We start from the raw sequence: 20,621 nt of genomic DNA, 5'->3' as shown, positions 1-20,621 counted from the left end.
CCAAGAAAGTCTGCAAACCGTAGTCACTCCTGAGCCTTCCCACAACATTGAAATTACTGTCAGTAGCTTATCTGCTATTAGATTATCGTTCCCACTTCACTAGTTGCTGTCTATCTCTATGTCCCCTGCATTCTACGATATAAAAATATTTATTTTACATTTTTCACAGGGTTCACATTAGTGGTAACATACAGCATCTCTCCTTTTGTGTCTGACATTTCACTCAGCATTATGTCTTCAGGGTTCATCCATGTTGTCGTATGTTTCAAGACATCATTCCTTCTTACTGCCGCGTAGTATTCCATCGTGTGTATATACCACATTTTATTTATCCACTCATCTGTTGAGGGGCATTTGGGTTGTTTCCATCTCTTGGCAATTGTGAATAGTGCTGCTATGAACATCGGTGTGCAATGTCTGTTCGTGTCACTGCTTTCAGATCTGCCGGGTATATACCGAGAAGTGAAATTGCTGGATTGAAGGGTAACTCTATATCTAGTTTTCTAAGAAATCACCAGACTGTCTTCCAGAGTGGCTGTACCATTATACAGTCCCACCAGCAATGAATGAGAGTTCCAGTTTCTGGTAATTCTTTGTTAAATTGTTTTCCACAGCGGCTGCACCATTTTACACTCCCACCCACAGTTAAGAGGGTTCCTATTTCCCTGCATCCCTGTCAACATGTGATTTTCAGTTTTTTTAATAGTAGCCATCCTCATGGGTATGAAGTGGTATCTCATTGAGGTTTTAATTAGCATTCCTCTAATGGCTAATGATGTTGCACATATTTTCATATATTGGCCATTTGAATTTCTTTTTTGGAGAAGTGTCTGTTGACATCCTTCACCCATTTTTTTTAAGTGGGTTGTTTGTCTTTTTGTTGTTGAGTTGTAGGAGTTCTTTCTATTTTCTGGATATTAAACCATTATCAGATAGATAATTTTGGAATATTTTCTCCTGTGGGGTGTCTTTTTACTTTCTTGCTAATGTCCTTTGATGCACGAAAGTTTTTCATTTTTATGAAGTCCATTTTATCTATTTTTTCTTTTGTTATTCATAATTTTGGTGTGTAAAATCTAAGAATTCATTGCCTACTAAAAGGTCCTGAAGATATTTTTCTATGTTTTAAGAGTTTAGAGTGTTTGCTCTTATATCTAGGTCTTCAATCCATTTTGAATTAATTTTTGTATATGGTGGTAGGTAGGGGTCCACATTAATTCTTTTGCATGTGGATTTCCAGTTGTGCCAACACTATTTGTTGAAGAGGCTATTCTTTTCCCATTGAATGGACTTAGTACCTGTTCCAGTTTGCTAAAGCTGGAATTATGTAAAATACCACAAATGGATTGGCTTTTATAAACTTGGTTACAAGTTTACAGTTCTAGGGCCATAAAAGTATCCAAACTAAGGCATCCACAAGAGGATTCCTTCACAGAAGATAGGCCGATGGTGTCTGGAACACCTGTCAGCTAGGAAGGCATGTGGCTGGCATCTGCTGGTCCTTTGTTCCTGGGTTCTGGTTTCAAATTGGCTTTCTCTAAAATGTCTCGGCTTTTGTCTTAGCTTCTCTCTCTCAGCTCCTGTGCATCCTTGCTTCTTTCTCCCAGGGCATTTCGCTCTAAGCATCTGGGGGTCCTCTCTTAGCTTCCCCTGGGTAAACTCTGGGCTTCATCTCTTAGCTTGTATCTCCAAACATCGTTCTGTCTGCATCTCCAAGCGTCAGCTCTTAGCTTCTCCTGGGGGCAAACTCGGGATTACATACCTTAGCTTCTGTCCGAAATGTCTCTGTTAGCATCTCTAAGCTTCTCCGTGAGCTCTCTTATGGGACTCCAGTGAACTAATTAAGACCCACCATGAATGAGCAGGGCCACACCTCCATGGAAATGATCTAATCAAAAAGGTCACATCTCCATGGAAACCACTCAGAAGGTTCCACCCAAAAAGACTGGATTAAATTCAACTGAACATAGATGTATGAATTTATCTCTGGACTCTCAATTTTATTCCATCAGTCTATATGTCTATCTTTACACCAGTATCCCAGTTTTAATTACTGTAGCTTTGTAGTCCGTTTTAAAATCAGGAAATGTGAGTCCTCCAACTTGGTTCCTCTTTCTCAAGATTGTTTTGGCTGCTCAGGACCCTTTTAATTCCATGTGAATTTGAGGACCAGCTTTACCGTTTCTGAAAAAATTCTTCTGGAATTTTGGTAGGTAGGGATTGCACTGAAGGCAGTATTGACATCTGAACAATTTAGGTCTTCTGATCCATTAAAATGGGATGTCTTTCCATTGATTTAGGTCTTTAATTTCTTTCTGCAATGTTTTATAGATTTCAGTGTACAAGTCTTTCACCTCCTTGGTTAAATTTATTCCTAGATATTTTATTCTTGTAGATGCTATTGTAAATAGAATTGTTTTCTTGGTTTCCTTTTCAATTTGTTCATTACTAATGTGTCCAACTGAATTCTGCTTGTTTATTTTGTACCCTGCAACTTTGCTGAGTTCGTTTATTAGTTCTAGTAGCTTTTTTGTGTCTTTGGGGGGAGTTTCTCCATATAGGATCATGTCTTGTGCGAATAGGGATAATTTGACTTCTTCCTTTCTGATTTAGATGTCTTTTATTTCTTTTTCTTGCCTCATTGGCATAGCTACTTCCAATACAATGTTGAATAACAGTGGTGACTGCGGGCATCCTTGTCTTGTTCCTGATCTTAGAAGGAAGGCTTTCCTGCTTTCACCATTGAGTATGATGTTTTTTGTGGATGTTTCATAAGTTCCCTCTATTCCCTGTTTTCTGCATGTTTTTATGAGAGGATGTTGGATTTTGTCAAGTGCCTTTTCCATATCAATTGAGATGATCATGTGGTTTATTTTCTTCATTCTATTAATGTGGTATATTAACATTGGTTGATTTCCTTATGTTGAACCATCCTTCCATTCCTATGATAAATCCCACTTTGGTCATGGTGTATAATCCTTTTAATATACTGTTGGATTCAATTTGCCAGAATTTATTGAGGATTTTTACATCTATAAGGGATATTGGTCTGTAATTTTCTTTTCTAGTGTTGTCTTTATCTGACTTTGGTATCAGGGCAATTCTGGCCTCATAGAATGAGGTAGGAACTAATCTCTCCCCTTCTTTTTTTGGAAGAATTTGAGAAGGATTGGTATTAAGTCTTTTTTAAATGTTTTGGTAGAAATAAGCAGTGACACAGTCAGGTCCTGGACTTTCCTTTGTTGGGAGGGTTTGATTGCTGAATCAGTCAGTTTGCTTGTTATAGGTCTGTTGAGATTTTTTTTGTTTCTTCTTGCTTCAGATTAGGTAATTTGGTGTTACAAGGAATTTGTCCATATCATTCAGGTTTTCTAACTTGTTGACATGTAATTATTCATATTACTCTCTTATAATCCTTTTTATTTCTGTAAGGTTGGTAGTAATGTTTTCACTTTCATTACTGATTTTAGCTGTGTCTTTTTCTCCTTTTCTTTGTCAATCTGGCTAAAGGTCTGTCAATTTTATTGATCTTTTCAAAAAACCATCTTGTGGTCTTCTTGCCTCTCTCTGTTGTTTTTCCATTCTGTTTCATTTCTATCTGCTGTAGTCTTTACTGTTTCCTCCCTTCCACTAAGGTTTACTTTGCTCTTCTTCGTCTAGTTATGTGTGAAGTTAGGTGACTGATTTGTGATCTTTCTTCTTTTTAAATGTAGGCATTTAGACCTATAAATTTCCCTCTGAGCACTGCCTTCACTGCATCTCATAAGTTTTTGGGGTGTTGTGTTTTCATTTCCATTCATCTCAAGATATTTCCTAATTTCCCTTGTGTTTTTTCTTTGATCCATTGGTTGCTTAATAGTGTTTTGTTTAATTTCCATGTTTGTGAATCTTCCATTTTTCTTTCTCTTACTGATTTTTAGCTTTATTTCATTGTGGTCTAAGAATATACTTTATATGTTTCAATATTTTAAAATTTATTAAGATTTGGTTTGTAGCTAATATATGGTCTCTACTGAAAAATGTTCCATGTGCACTTGAGAAGAATGTGTATTCTTTTGTTGGGTGGCGTGTTCTAAATGTGTCCATTATGTCTGATTGGTTAATAGCGTTGTTCACATCCTCTATTTCCTTACTGATCTCTTGTTTAGATGTTCTGTCAAATACTGAAAGTGGTGAAGTCTCCCACTATTATTGTATAACTGTTTTTCCCTTCAATTCTGTCAAGTTTTTCTTCATATGTTTTGGGGGTCTATTGTGAGGTACATATATGTTTATCTTCTTGCTAGATTGAACCTTATTTATTAATATATAATATCCTTCTCTTTGTCTTTTGCAATCTTTTCTGACTTGAAGTCTGTTTTTTCTGACAATAATACAGCCACCTGGCTCTCTCTGACTGCTGTTTGCATGGAATAACTTCTTCCACCTTTTTTAATTTCAGCCCTTTTGTGTGTTTGCACCTGAAGCGAGTCTCTTATAGACAGTATGTAGGTGGATAGAGCTTTTTCATCCAGTCTGCCTGTCTCTGCCTTTTAATAGGGGAGTTTTATCCATTGACATTCAAGATAATAACTGAGTCAGAAGTGTTTACTTCTGCTCTTCAGCCTTTTGTTTTCTGTAGGTCTTCTTATGCTTTTTGTTCCTCAGTTTCTCCATTACTGCCCTTTTTTATGTTTAGTTGCTTTTTTGTAATGTACCATTTTGATTTCCCTTCTTTCCTTTTCTTTACATTTTTTAGTTATTTTCTTAGTGGTTATCTTTGTACTTACAGGTAACATCTTAAATTAGTATCTTAAACTAACAACAACCTAGTTCGATTAGTGCCAACCTAGTTTCAGTAGTATACATACTCTGTACTCCTATATATTTCCGTCCCTCCCCATTTTTGTTGTTACTGGCTCAGATTTTATCTTTATAAATTTTATGCCTGTTAACATGAATTTTAAATTTATTTTACACATTTGCCTGTCAAGTTATATGGGGGGGGGGGTAGTTACAAACCAGAAGTACAATAATCTGTAATTTTATATTTATCTACATAGTTACTTTTATCAGTGTTCTTTATTTCTTCTCATGGCTTTGAGTTACTGTACTTTTGCTTCAGCCTGAGGACTCCCCTTAGCATTTCTTGTAGGCAGGTCTTCTGGTAATGAATGCTTCCAGCTTTTGTTTATCTGTAAATGTCTTAATTTCTCCTTCACTTTTGAAGCATGATTTTGCCGGATATGGAATTCCTGGTTGACAGTTTTTTTTCTTTAAGGACTTTAGCTGTGTTATCCTCTGTCTTCTGCATGCCATGGTTTCTGAGGAGAAATCCACTCTTAGTCTATTGGGGAATCCTTTGTATGTGATAAGATACTTCTCTCTTCCTTCTTTCAAAATCTTCTCTTTGTCTTTGGATTTTGACAGTTTCCCTCACCTGTGAGTTGGTGTAGGGCTCTTAGTCTGTCTCCTGCGTGGAGTCCATTGTGCTCCTGGATGTGTGCATTCATGTCTCTCATCAGACTGGGGAAGTTTTCAGCCATTCTTCAGATTCTTCAAACAGTGTGTGTGTGTGTCGGTGCACTTGATGGCTTCCCACGGGTCTCTCAGACCCTGTGCATTTTACTCCATTGTTTTTCCTTTCTGCTCCTCAAACTGAATGACTTCAGTTATCTTGTCCTCAGGCTCACTGATCCTTTCTTCTGCCTGTTCAAATGTGCTGTTGAATCCATTTAATGACTTTTTTATCTAAATTGCTGGACTTCACAGCTCCAAGATTTCTGTTTGGTTTCTTGTTGCTAGTTTGGATGTATTATGGCCCCTTAAAAGCCCATGTTCTTTAATGCAGTCTCATATGGGCGGATTTATTAGTCTTTTGACTAGTATGGAACCTTCTGATTGAGTGTTCCATGGAGATGTGACTCACCCAACTGTGGGTGATACTTTTGATTAGATTTTTTCCATGGAGGTGTGGCCCTGCCCATTCAGGGTAGGTCTTGATTAGTTCACTGGAGTCTTTAAGAGAGAAGCTAGGAGCCAACACAGCCCCCCAGATGCTTGCTGATGCTTGGAGACATTTGGAGGTGCCATTTTGGAGAAAGCCATTTTGAAACACAACCCAGGAACAAAGGACTAGCAGATGCCAGCCACATACCTTCCCAGCTGATAGGTGTTCTGGATGCCACTGGTCTTTCTTCCGTGAGTGTATCCTCTTGTTGTTGCCTTAGTTTGGACACTTTTATGGCCTTAGAACTGTAAACTTGTAACCTAATAAATCCCCTTTATGAAAGCCAATCCATTTCAGTGTTAGCAAACAGGAACATTCCTTATTATAATTTACATGTTTTATTTTGTTCAGACAGTGTTTCCTTTTTTTTTTTTTTTTTTTTAGTGTTTTTTTTTTTTTATTAAATTCAGTTTTATTGAAATACATTCACACACCATACAATCATCCATGGTATACAATCCACTGTCCACAGTATGATAACATAGTTATGCGTTCATCACCACAATCTATCTCTGAACATTTTCCTTACATCAGAAAGAACCAGAACAAGAATAAAAAATAAAAGTGAAAAAAGGACATCCAAATCATCCCCCCATCCCACCCCATTTGTCCTTTAGTTTTTATCCCCATTTTTCTACTCATCCATACACTAGATAAAGGGGGTGTGATCCACAAGGTCTTCACAATCACACTGTCACCCCTTGTAATCTACATTATTATATAATTGTCTTCAGGAGTCCAGACTGCTGGGTTGGAGTTTGGTAGTTTCAGGTATTTACTTCTAGCTATTCCAATACATTAAAGCCTAAGAGGTGTTATCTATATAGTGCATAAGAATGTCCACCAGAGTGACCTCTCGACTCCATTTGAAATCTCTCAGCCACAGACAGTGTTTTCTTACTGTCCTTTAGTCCTTTATCTATGGATTCCTTTAGCTCATTGAACATATTTAAGACACTTGATTTAAAGTCTTTGACTAATAGTTCCAATGTATTAGCTTCCTCAGGGATGGTTTCTGACAAACTGCTTTTTACCGTGAATAAGCCATTCTTTCTTGTTTCTTTGTGTTTCTTAACTTTTTGTTGAGAACTGGTCATTCTAAGTATTATGTTGTTATAACTCTGGAAATCTAGTTCTCCCACTTTTCTGGGATTGCTAGTTGTTTTCTTTTGTTTTGTTGAGGACTAGACTGCCAGTTTGTGACTTTTCCCAACTATTTTTTCTCCCAAACAGGGAATGGAAAGAGAAAAGAGCAGAATAAAAATAGGTCCAGCCTCTTTAAGACTCCTCTGCTGCTTTTGGCAGAGGGGGTTTGGAAGAGTGGCCACCCTCACTGCCTGCCCTCCCAGTGATCTGAAGTAGCTGATTGAAAGCAGTGATCAGTGATTCTGGAGGCCTAGGGCCTTACAGCCCACCCTGGCCCCAGCAAACTGCACTTGGAGCCCAGGCTGTAGTCTCCACTGCTGCCAGCCACACAGCAGGGGGATTTGGGGTGTCACCACCCCCATGGAGGGTGAAACTTGCTGGTCTTCACCACGGCTTACCAGTCTCTTCCTCCAGCCCTTCCCTGGATGCTGCACAGGGCTCCCCCCGGGTGCCAGAGCTCCAAGATAGTTGATCAGACCGCACCTGCAAGTTCAGTTATTGTCGTGGTGGAGGGACTGAGTCCTGGAGCTTCTTGCTCCACCGCCTTCCCACAGTCCTCTATCCCATGACTCTTTAAGGAAGGTTTTTCAAGATGAGAGGTTTAACCTTACATTTTCTATTCTCTAGTAGGAATGATCCATGGGGAAGAGTAAGGGCTGCTATAGCTGTTATAGAGGGGTTGACCAACAGAGAAAGAAAATGCCTTGAGGTGGGGTGGACGGTGGGAGCCTGAGCCGATAACAGGGACACCTGGCCTGTTGAAGGTTCTTGCTGCAGCCTCCATGGACTGATCACAAGCTGCCCCTCCCTGCCTCTGCAGGGTCGTGATGTCAGCGCTCACCTCTGTCCTCCGGCTGGGGCCCCCGACATGCTCTCCTCTCCACCACACACCCTGCTCTTTGCCAGATTATTCCTGCACGTCCTTCAGATCAACTCAAGCTTCACCTCCACAAAGGAATTCTTCCTGACCTTCCCACTCCTGTGTCACCAGCTTTCTCCAAATTACAGTTTCTTGAAATCAGTCCTTCTCCTTTTTAGCACTTAACATGGTTACAATTGATTTCCTCCTTAATGTTAGTCTGCCCTGCTCTGGAATATAAGTTTGGCATGAGAGTAAGGATTTCTTCCTTCTTCTTGATCACTGTATTCCCAGTACCTCCTTCGGTACCTTGTTCATTGGCCCTTAGTAAGCATTTGTTGAGTAAATGAACCTTTCTCTTCTCTCTCCTGATTCACTCAGGGCAATGAAGCGCGTGAAGGAAGAAGTCCATCGTGGTTCAATCCGGCTGAAGCTGTTCAAGTCATGCGTTACTGCTGCCTCCTTGCCAGGGGCACCTCGAATCAGGTGTCGGTGAGCGACATCGGTGTGATCACACCCTACCGGAAGCAGGTACAGGCTTGGCTTCACAGAGAACCTCGATATGAAACGTTGCTGCAGCCTGCTTCCCTGGTTCCTGTAGTTCCATGCTGACGGTTTAGCAGGAATGAGCTCCTGGTCAATGGCAGCAGGTGTTTGAAGAAGCAAAACCATGTTTGAGTGTTGCTCTAAGTTAGGGGTCAGCAAAGTACACAGCCGCAGGCTGATCCTGCCAGCTGCCTCTGAGGCCAGAATGGTTTTCACTTTTTAAATGTTTATATGAGGACCCACATGTATCCTTGATTCTGCCTCTTGGCCCACAAAGCCTAAAATGTTTCTTATCTGGCCCTGTAAGAAAAAGTTGGACAGCCCCAGCCCTAAACAAGTGTTTCTTGAAGGGGGCACTACTGCTCTCTTGGGCGGGACAGTTCTTTTTTGGTTCACCCTTTATTGTTAAGTCCTACAACAAGAACTCCATTTATTTTGACAACCCCAACTCCCCACATACGTTTACAATTGCCCTAGAGTCGTGGAGCAACTGCGGTTCCTCCCATGCCAGTCATCGAGCATTATTATCCCTGTGGTGGACAGACCACCTAACAGCATGACGGGGAGCCCCAAACGATGGGCACATCGATGACAGTGGTAGTTGGTAGCATTTCTTGAGTACAAGCCGATCAGCCTTGCGTGCTGCTGAGCCCTTCAGAGACATTTTCTTTTGTCTGAAGTTGGGGCTTTGGGAGGTGAGTAGTTAGTCCTCCCTGTGGTAAAGAAGAGATTGCAGAGGCTCAATGAAGGGAAGTAATTTGCCAGTCATCACACATCTATTTGGTGTTTGGACCAGAATTCAAACCCTGAGCCCTCTCTCTTAACCACTATGTTTCAGGACCATTTGCCACACTGCTAAACCTGATTTATTAGTAAAAGAATACACTCTCTCCAATAGAAGCTGTGGAAGGGTTGTCCTGTTCTGTTTTTACATACCTTGTTCGTTAGCCTCCGAGAGTCTCTGAATTGAAACTTACTCAAGACCATTACTTATTTGCACCCCACTTCTAATTATGCTTAAACTAGTTTTCAAATTTTAGTTTTAGCCTTTCCAACAGAGTGACTAACCAATTTTTTCCCTGAATTCTCCCTGAATACTTTTCTTTATCATGCATAAAATACAGGGTTCCCGTATGTCATCCTGTTATTAACACGTTGCATTGGTGTGGGACATTTTGTTACAGTTGATGAAAGCACACTTTTGTAATTGTACTATTAACTATATACAGTCCATGATTTAACTTAGGGTCCACTTTGTTGCTCTTACTACTTTTTTTAAGATGGTGAATATTATAAGAAATCCTTATAGTTGGCAATGAGTAAAAAAAATTAATCTTGGCCTTAGGGGTTAAAATTTACTAGGTAATATCATTTCCTTTCAGTCTAAAGGACTTTTTTTTGGTATTAATTTGTAAAACAAGCCTGCTACATACCAAATATTTCTGTCTGTTTACTTGGGAATATCTTTTTGCACCTCCTTTTTTGAAGGATGGTTTGGCTGGCTATAGAATTCTGGGTTGACAGATTTTTTCTTTTGGCCTTTGAACCTGCCTGGGCCCCATTGTTGGAGATGAAGAGTCAGCCGCTAATCAGACCATGGTTCTCCCTTGGTGATGAGTTGTTTTCTCCTGTCGCTTCCTAGATTTCACATCATCTTTGCCTTGTAACTGTTTTCTGTGATATGTCTCAGTGTGGTTCTCTTTGTATTTATCCTACTTAGGATTTATTGAGCTTCTTGGATCTGTATATTAATGTTTTTCATCAAATTTGGGAAGTTTTCAACCATTATTTCCTCAACTGCCTTTCCTGCAGTTTTCTCTCCTTTCCTTCTAGAACCCCCATGTATGTCCTGCTACACATGATGACATCCTGACCTGGCCCATTTTTCGTCAGTATTTTTTCTTTCTGTTCTTGATCTTGGATTATTTCTGTTGCTTGATCTTTAAGTTCACAATTTTTTTACCCTGCCATCTTGAATCTACTCCTGAGCCCCTCCAGTGAACTTTTCAGTTTATTCATTGTACTTCTTATGTGGTTCTTTCTTTTATAATTTCTACCCTTATTGGGAATCTATTTGTCATCTCGTTGTTAAACTTTGCTTTATTATTTTATCACAGTTTTCTTTACTTCTTGGGACATGTTTAGAGTGGCTGCTTTAATGTCTTTGCTAAATCCAACACTTGGAAATACTGAGAGAGAGTTTCTATTAGGCTTTTATCCCCAGAGTATGGGTCACACTTTCCAGTTCTTTGCAAGGATCATACTCTTGTTGAAACTGAGTCTTTCAGATAATATATTATAGCCACTCTGAATTCTGCTTCTCTTCCCACCCTGGAAGATTGTTGTTGTTGCTATTTTGTTTTCACTTGTTCATTTCTTTGTTTTGTAACTTGCCCAGGCGAAACCTGTGAAATCTCCCTTCCCTGTAGAGTATGATGATTTCTCTGCTCAGTTTTTTCTTTTATTCTTTTTTTCCCAACTTCTTTTTATTAGAGATGTTGTAAGATTACAGGAAAATCATGCACAAAATGCAGAGTTTCCATATAACCCTCTTCAGACACACAGCTTTCCCTATGACTAGAACTTTGCATTAGTGGGGTACCTTGGTTAAAATTGGTGAAAGAATATTGTAATTGTACTAACTATTGTCCATAGTCTTGCATTAAGAATTCACTGTTTATGTTGTAAATCCCATGTTTTTGTTCTAATTTTTATTCCAGCATGATTTTTACAACCTAATATACTACCCCCTTTAACCACATTCATATCTATAATTCAGGGCTATTAATTGCATTCACAGTATTGCACTATCACCACCACCTTCCTTTTCCAAAACTTTTCCATCTCCTCAACCAGAAACTGTGTGCCACTTAAGCATTAACTCCCCATTCCCTACCCTACCCTGGTTTCTGACTTGAATTTTCTTATCCTAATAGTTGCCTATCAGTGAGATCATACAGTACTTGTCCTTTTGTGTCTGGCTTATTTCACTTAACATGACATCTTCAGGAGTCATCCATGTTGTTGCATGTATCAGAACTTCATTCCATTTTTACAGCTAAATAATATCATGTGGCTACATCATATCCATCAGCTGATGGACACGTGAGTTGTTTCTACATTTTGGCAATTGTGAATAATGCCACTGTGAACATCAGTGTACAAATATCTGTTTGAGTCCCTTCTTTCGATTTTTGGGGGTTTACACCCAAAATATTGCTGGGTCATATGGTAATTCTATACTTAACTTTCTGAGGAACCGCTAAACTGTCTTCCAAGGTGGCTGTACTACTTTACATTCCCACCAGCAATGAACAAATGTTCCTATTTCTCCGCATCCTCTCCAACACTTATTTCCATTTTTTAATAATAGCTGTTCTAGTGGTTGTGAAATTTTATCCCATTATGATTCCAATTTGCATTTCCCTAATGGCTAATAATGTTGAGTATCTTTTCCTGGGCTTTTTGGCCATTTGTATATCTTCTTTGGAGAAATGTCTGTGCAAGTCTTCTGCCCATTTTTTAATAGGGTTGTTTGTCTTTTTGTTAAGTTGAATTTCTTTATATATTCTGGATATTAGTCCTTTATCAGATATGTCGTTTCCAACTATTTTCTCCCAATGTGTAGGTTGTTGTATTACTTCCATGATCAGGTCCTTTGAGGCACAAAAGTTTTAAATTTTGATGAATTCTCATTTGTCTGTTTTTCCTTTTGTTGCTCATGCTAGTGGCATAAAGTCTAAGAAACCATTGCCTAACACAAGTTCCTGAAGATGCTTCCCTATATTCTCTTCTAGCACATTTATAGTTTTGGTTCTTATATTTAGGTCTTTGATCCATTTTGAGTTAGTTTTTATATATGGTGTGGGTGTAGAGTCCATCTTCATTCTTTTGGATGTGGACATCTAGTTCTCCCAGCACCATTTGTTGAAGGGAACTTTCTTTCCTTATGAGCGGACTTGGCGCCCTTGTCAAATATCACTTGGCCATAAATGTGAGGGTTCATCTTTGAACTATCAGTTAGATTCCATTGGTCTGTATAGCTCTCCTTTTCCAGTACCATGCTGTTTTGATTACTGTGGCTTTGTAGTAAGTTTTTGAGATGAAGAAGTGTGAATCTTCCAGGTTTGTTCTTCCTTTTCAGGATGGATTTGGCTATTGGGGGTCCCTTACCCTTCCTTATAAATTTTATGATTGCTTTTTATGTTTCTACAAAGAAGGGTGTTGTACTTTTTATTGGGATTGCATTGAGTCTGTAAGTTGCTTTTGGTAGAACTGACATCTTAACAATATTTAGATCTCCAGTCCATGAATACAATGTGTCCTTCCATTTATTTAGGTCTTCTTTGTTTTCTCTGTATATCCTTGGTTAAATTTATTCCTATACATTCAGTTATTTTAGTTGCTATTGTAAATGAAATTATTTTTTGTTTCCTTTTCAGATTGTTCATTACCAGTGTTTTTGTGTGTTGATCTTGCATCCCACCACTTTGCTAAATTCATTTATGAGCTCTAGTAGTTTGCTTTGGGTTTTTCAGGATTTTCTATGTACAGGCTCATGTCATCTGCAAATAGGGAAAGTTTTACTTCTTCCTTTCAAATTTGGATGCCTTTTATTTGTTTTCCTTGCCTAATTGTTCTGGCTAGACCTTCTAGCACAATTTTGAATAACAGTGGTGACAGTGGGCATCCTTGTCTTGTTCCTGATCTTAGGGGGAAAGTTTTCAGTCTTTCACCATTGAGTATGATATTAACTGTGGGTTTTTCATATATGCTCTTTATCATGTTGAGTTCATTTCCTTCTATTTCTAGTTTTCTAAGTGTATTTATCAAGAAGGGATGCTGGATTTTGTCAAATACCTTTTCTGCATCTATTGAGATTATGTGTGGTTTTTTTCCCTTCATTCTGCTGGTGTGTTATAGTACATTAGTTGATTCTCTTATATAGAACCACCCACGCATACCTGGGATAAATTCCACTTGGCCATGGTGCACAACTCTTTTAATGTGTTGTTGGATTGAATTGGTAATCGTAAACCTAACAACAACAAGAAAAAGCCCAGGACGTCTTGGCTTGGTGAATTTCACCAAACATTTCAAGAAAAATTAAAATCATTCCTGCTCAAATTCTTCCACACATTTGAAGGGGAGGGAACCTTCCCTAATTCATTCTATGAGGCCAGCATCACCCTTATACCAAAGCCAGATAACGATATCAGAAGAAAAGAAAATTACAGGCTCCTGTCTCATGAATATAGATGCAAAAGTCCTCTTAGTAAACCAAACCCAAGATATTTCTTGCATCAAAGTCTGCTGCTGTTTATATGGAATCATCTATTTCTCCCTTCAAATCTGTGAATATTTGCTTGATGTATTTTGGGGGCTTTGCCATTAGGTGCATATGTATTTATAATTGTTATGTCCTCTTGTTGAATGGACCCCTTTGTCAGTATATAGTGACCATCTTTGTCCCTCATAACAGTATTTGACTTAAAGTCTGTATTGTCTGATATTACTAGACCTACCCTAGCTCTTTGGTTACTACTTGCATGATATATATTTTCCATCCTTTCAGTTTGAACCTATTAGTGTCTTTGAATTTAAGGTGAGTCTCATAAAACACCATATTGTTGGGTCATGCTTTTCTTTAATCCATTCTGCCAATCTTTGCCTTTTGGCCGAAGAGTTTATCCATTTAATTTATAGTAACTACTGATATGCACAACTTTTTTCTCCTATTTTGCCATTTGGTCTTTGTGAGTCTTATGCCCTTTTGTCCCTCAATTCTTCCATTAATGCCTACTTTCTTTTGTTTTTTCGTACTATACCATCTTGAGTTCCCTCAGATTTCTTTCTGAATATATTTTTTTGTAGTTACCATGAGTTTAAATTTAACATCCTAGATCTATAACACTGTTATTATTCCCCTCCATTCCCCCAACTTTTTGTTGTACTTGTTACAGATTGTATCTTTATACATTGTATGTGCATAGTCATAAAGTTATCTTTACTTTCTATGCATTTGCATTTTAGAATCTTTAAGAAGAAAAGTGGAGTTACATACCAAAAACTATAATGCAGTGGTACTGGCATTTATAACTGTCATATGGTTACCTTTACCAGGTGACTCTGTGTCCTTTCCTTTCAATCTGAAATGCTCCCTTTAGCTTTCCTTGTAGGGCAGGTCTAGTGGTGACAAACTCTCTGAGTTTTTGTTCATCTGGAAATGTCTTAATCTCTCCCTCATTTTTAAAAGAAATTCTCACCAGTTATAAAATTCTTGGTTGGTGATGATTTTCTTTCGCACTTTAAATATTTCATCCCGCTGTCTTCTTGCCTCCGTGGTTTCTGATGAGAAATTGGCACTTAATCTTCTTGAGGCTCTCTTGTACATAACATGTTGCTTTGTCTCTTGCAGCCTTCAGAACTCTCTCCTTGTCCCTCGCACTCAACAGTTTGACTCCTGGGTGTCTGGTTGTGGTTCTCTTGAAGTTTATCCTGTTTGGGGTTCATTGGGTTTCTCAAATGTGCATATTTGTGTCTTTCATTTAATTTGGGAAGTTTTCTGCTATTATTTCTTTGAATCTTCCTTCTGCCCCCTTCCCTCTTTTTTCTCTCTCTGGGATTCCCGTAATGCATGTGTTGGTTACATTCAGTGGGGTCCTGCAGGCCTGTTTGTCTCTGTTCACTTTTCTTGTTCTTTTTTCTTTCCGTTCCTCAGCCTAAATCATTTCCATTGTCTTGTCTTCAACTTCAGTGATGGTTCTTTCTTCTGCCACGTCCAACCTCCTATTGAAACCTCCTAGGGAATTTTTCATTTCAGTTATTGTGGTCTTTCAACTCCATTATTTCTGTTTGGTTCCTTTTTAAACTTTCAGTTTATTGAGATTTTCATATTGTTCAGATCTTTTAGTTCTTTCTCCGTGATTTTCTTTATCTCCTTGAACATACCGAGATCATTTTTTAAAGTCTTTGTCTGGTGTGTCCAATGTCTCGTCCTTTTCCTTGATGGTTTCTGGATTTTTATCTTGTTCCTTTGGATGGACCATCATTTCTTATTTTTTTTGTTTGGTTGGTTAGGTGGGTTTTTTTGTTTGGTTGTTTTTGTGTTTTTGCATTTTTGCCTTTTTTTTTTTTTTTGTCTTGTCATGTTTTGTTGTGATAAGAGATTTCCTTGAGTGCCAGGATCTAACAAAAACAGACAGATGCAAAAAGCACCTTTCACAGTCTTTGCAGATGGGCTCTCTGTTGGCTGGTGCTCTCCTTCAGAGCTCAGCTCTGCTGTGGAGCAGGTCACCTGAGGTGGACATGGAGGGCAGGGCTTCCCCACCGTTTAGAGCCCGCTTGGCGCTGGCTTCCTGTCCTGAGCTTGTGTTTGCTATTAGTCTTGGGGATTTCCTTGCTGATAGGAACTTGAGTGAGTCTCTGCTCCTGTGAAATAGAATTCCTCCCCTCCCAGGTGCTCTCTCGAGTGACTTAATGCAAGTCTGCTTTGACATAACCCTTCTCTACACTGCTTCAGCTCTCTTCAAGCAGCTTCTGCCTTTCAGGCTTCCACCTGATAGATTGGCACTGACGCACAGGTATCCCAGAACGCACACGGGGGTGACTGCTCCCTCCAGAGCAGGGCTGGGCACCCACAGCGGGAGCACTGCTGGCTCCCCACCACGCCAGGGAGGATGGAGGAGGGCTGGTAAGGGTGGGACAACTTTGCCTACTGGTTTAAGTTGCATTTTCTTGATTTGACACTCACCCAGTTCCCGCAACCCTTAAACTGTTTTCCAGAGTTTTGAGGAAGATGGCTCTCCCAGTTTCGGCTAGTTGCTCAAAGTTCTATGGGCAGTGGCCCCCTGGAGTCTTTTGCACCGCTGTCTTGGTCGACCAGAAGCCAACAGCCAGGTCACGCCTGTCCACTTTTAGTTGACCTCAAGTGTGTTTTTTCTCACCACTTTGTAGTTTTTCAGTACGTAGTCTGGATAGCCATTCGTTGGGAGGTGTATGTCTTCCAGAAATCTCAGTTGTGCATTTTTCTTTATCATTTCTTTTGCCATGTTTGTGTTTTAAATTTTGAAGTAGTCAAATATAGACATGATTTTCTTTCGAGTTTTCGCTTTTAGTTTCTCATCTGAAAAATGCATGCCCCTCTGGAGGTCATGAAGTATTTCTCTACATTCTCTTCTGAAAGTTTTAAATACATATTTTTCACATTTAGATCTTTGACCCATCTGGAATTTATGCTTGAGAATGAGATGATGCAGGATCTGATTTTACTTTTTCTCGTATTGTGTGATCATTTGTGCCATCAGCATTTGCACATCACCCCATCTTTCTCTAGAAGCTGCACCGTGCCCACAGCCCTGCGTGTCCTGCGCTGTCACACGGGTTTAATCTTCCTGGGCTGCCTGTTCATTCAGGCCACTGCTTAGTCTCCGTCCTGCCAGCAGCACCACAAGTCAATCACTCAAGCTGTATAATTGGTGAATGTGGGCAGTTGGGAGCCCCAGGTCATGATCCTTCAGGCTGCTGTTTTCGGCTTTGTGCTCTGTCTTCAGCTTTGTGCTCTCTCTTTGGAATGTTAGGAATTCTACCTTTTCTCCATTTTTGTTTCCTTGACAATGACTTAGCAATATTTGTTTTACTGTTTCTTTGCTTCTTGCATCCCAGTTGTCCTTCAGGGTTTGTGGTTCTTCTGAGAGTGTCCTTTGGTAGTTCTTCCAACAAAGGCCTGTGGGTGGCAGATCATCTTGAAACTTGTCTAAAATGTATTTATTTGGGCACCTCAGTCTTGAATTTTAGTTGAGTTGGGTGAAGACTATGAGATTCACAGCTGTTTTCCCTCAACACTTTGAAGATATTTCTCCCCAAAGAATTCTAGCTTGTGTTGTGCCAAGAAATATACCTTCTGCTTAGTTTTCATTTATTTTAAAGTAACGTATTTTTGTGTAGCTTTTTATAGTTTGTCTTCGTTCTCAGTGGCGTCTGGTTTCACACGGACCCTCTAGGGGTGCCAGGCCCCCAGCGCACTGGGTCTGTCTCCTGACTGCCTCCCGCTCCCCCCCAGTCTGCCCTGGAATTCCTGTTAGATGCACGTCAGCTGCCGGTCTAGCCTTGGGGTCTGTCCTCTCCCCTCTCTTGTGCTGTCTGTCCTTCTGTCTGTCTGGACGGCATGCTGGAAACCTCTCAGTGCTGGCTCCCTGCTCACTAAGTCTCTTCTCTGTGAGTTGAGCATTTTCCCATCCACTGAGTTTTATCTTGCTTCTCTCCTCTTTATCCTAAGATTTCAAATAGGCTTTTTTAGTAACATAACCTGTTCCTCTTATGAGTTTTATCCTTTCCTTTGTCTCTGAAGGTCTTAAACACACTAACTTGAAAAGTCCTTTTTTGTTCACTGTTATTTCCACTTCTCCAGGAGTGGGTTATTTTGTAGGGAGGTGGCTGCTTTCCCCACATTGATTTCCCTCCTGTGCTTTCCTCTTGTGGCCTGCACCCTCCATGCCAGCCACAGCCATGGTTCCCAAGCCTCTCGCACCAGCTGCCCCTGGAGAGGGGCTCGTGTGAGCTCTTGCTCTCAGTTGCTTCCCACCACTCGGGGCCAGGCTGCTCCTTCACCCAGGCCTGCCCGGCCACCTGCTCCCCGCCCCTCCATTGTGAGCCTAGACTCCTGGGGGTCCACACCCCGGGACGGAGCCACTGGAGCTAGGGCACCGTCCCCTGGACAGCCTTGTCAGTGTTGAACAGCAGGTGTACATCCTCCTGTTTCTTTACAAAGTGCATTTGCTCTGTCGTTGCTTTGTGCGGTGGGGCCTGGGAGCTTTTCCACATGGGGCACTGCTCTCCTGGGATGCACTGTGACCTCTTTCCCCCAGTTGAATATATCTGATTTCAGGATTTTTATTCTAATCAATTACATCTTCAATTTGATGAAATATAAAGAATTGCAAAACAATGCACATTTGTTACTATTTGGTTTATACTGTAATATGTAAAGAAATGGCCACATTTATAAATGGTATTATTAATCCTGTTTGAAATCTGTTTTAAAGGTGGAGAAAATCAGAATTCTTTTGCGAAATGTTGATCTGATGGATATAAAGGTTGGATCAGTAGAGGAGTTTCAAGGACAAGAATATTTGGTTATCATCGTTTCAACTGTAGGTACCCTGTTCTTAGTGGGGATGAACAGTGTATTTTGAAGTCATTTGATTTTTATTGTGTGTTTGGGACATTCAAAAACAAAATAGCAGAGCCCAATCAGTACACAGAAAAGTGGTTGTGGGCCGGAGACCCTCCTGCACCTCGGGGTCGTCTCAAGTGGGTAGCTGTGAAAGTTCTTTTAAAAACAGCTCCAAGGCCAGGGGAGGACAGTGTGAGGGAAGGGGCGGATCCGGGAGGAAAGGTGACTGCGCTGAGCAGGGGGCGGGGTGCCCAGAGAAGGCGAGGAGCCAGGGGCCCAGGCGGGAAAGGGGGCACAGGGCCACGCGGTTTAACCCTCTGTAGTCTGTTTTTTACCTGTGAATGGTCTTTACCAAACAGTATCTGGTGAGTGCGGGTAAGTTAGAAAATTCACACTTAAAAGAAGGAGAAAATAAGACTGGCCTAAGGCCCTGCCGCGCAGTGATAAGCCCGTGGAGCGTCTCATCAGCCCTCAGAGCCCCTGGGTGCGCATCCCGGGCTGCGGTGCGGAGCCGGCTGAGGGGCTGCCGCTGCTCCTGTGTTTATAAGCCCAGAACCTTGCCAGGATCAAGAATTTCTTCCCACACCAAAAAATTGAAATACTTTGTGTTCATCTTTGTGCTTTTTAGGTACGATCAAATGAAGATAGATTTGAGGATGATAGGTATTTTTTGGGTTTCTTGTCCAATTCAAAAAGATTCAACGTTGCAATCACCAGACCCAAAGCACTGCTGATTGTGCTGGGGAACCCTCACGTTCTCATCAGGGTGAGTGTGCATGGGTTGTGGGGCTGGGGCTGGCGTGACAAGGGGGCCCTTCAGGGTTCCCTGGAAATGAGTGGCTGGCCGGCCGGGGGCACAGGCACCTGGGGCGCGGCCCCTCCCTTTACTGCGCGGGCACCCCTCCTGGGCCTCAGGCCAGCTCCTTTGTCCACACCAGGACCCCTGCTTCGGCGCCTTGCTGGAGTACAGCATCACCAGCGGCGTTTACACAGGATGCGACCTGCCCCCCGAACTGCAGTCCCTGCAAAAGTGAGCCTTGCTTTTTGTCTTCCTCAAGGACTGGCTGGTTTTAGGGGTTGCCCAGTGCTGCTCCCAGCCTCTCCTCAGTTGAGGAGCAGAACCCCAGCCAAGCAGACCCCCTGGGCCTCCCCCACTGGTCCCCACAGGGCTTTCCCGGGACGACTTCGGGGTCCACATCACCCTCCCTGTGCAGCTGACGCACATGAACAACTGCACTTGTGTGAGTGACGTTAGGAAAACAGACGGGGTCAGCCCACCACACAGTCCCTGCTCGGGGGCTGTGGCCCACTGGGGGAGGCCCCAGCTCACTCACCATGCCATTTGTTTTCCCCGTCTGCAGCTGTGACTAGACCGTGGCATCTCTGCTCACCACCGAGCTGTGCCTGGGACCTGGTGGACGTGCAGGGGCAGGTGGCCCTCCCATTTGCGACTGGTGAGCTTCTGCACAGGGGCTGCTTGGTCCTCACTGGGGCCGGACGCCAGGGCCTGGCCCCAGCCCACCTTCCTGTTGTTGTTTGGCCCCTGACTTCCCCAAGTCCTTGTTTTGGAACCCCGACCCTGTGCTTGGGTGGTGCTACTGGGTGTGGCAGAGCCTGCCCATTGCCTGTCACAGCAGGAGCACACGCATGTGCAGTTCATGACCCAGTGCTACAATAAACACACGAGTGGAACGCCCTGCCGTAGGTCTCGCCTTGGAAAGACGCCGCCCATGGGGGACAGTTGGGCTCTCGGACGGCCTCTGCCGTGGTCTGCTGGCCTCACCTTCCCTGACTGCCCGCCGTGGTCTGCAGAGCCGGGAGGTGGGGTGTGGGAGGGCTGGGCACCCAGCATTCTGAGGGGGGAGCCTGCTGGAGCCTCTCACCCCACAGGGCACTGCGCGGAGGGT

General features: G+C 41.7%; 1 protein-coding gene across 1 annotated transcript in view; it reads left to right on the top strand.

The window, feature by feature from the left end:
* MOV10L1 (Mov10 like RISC complex RNA helicase 1) overlaps positions 1-20,403 on the top strand; it is a 146,985-nt gene extending 126,582 nt beyond the window's left edge. Inside the window, exons 24-28 of the mRNA XM_037845881.1 lie at positions 8,376-8,525; positions 18,584-18,691; positions 19,343-19,480; positions 19,653-19,744; positions 20,076-20,403. Of these exons, the coding sequence (XP_037701809.1) occupies positions 8,376-8,525; positions 18,584-18,691; positions 19,343-19,480; positions 19,653-19,744; positions 20,076-20,085 (498 nt within the window). The 3' untranslated portion in view covers positions 20,086-20,403. The remainder of the gene's footprint in view (positions 1-8,375; positions 8,526-18,583; positions 18,692-19,342; positions 19,481-19,652; positions 19,745-20,075) is intronic.
* The last annotated feature ends 218 nt before the right edge of the window (positions 20,404-20,621 follow it).

The sequence above is a fragment of the Choloepus didactylus genome, chromosome 8 (assembly GCF_015220235.1).
Source record: "Choloepus didactylus isolate mChoDid1 chromosome 8, mChoDid1.pri, whole genome shotgun sequence".
Classification (NCBI taxonomy): Eukaryota; Metazoa; Chordata; class Mammalia; order Pilosa; family Megalonychidae; genus Choloepus; species Choloepus didactylus.
This window is presented reverse-complemented; position numbering and strand designations above follow the sequence as displayed.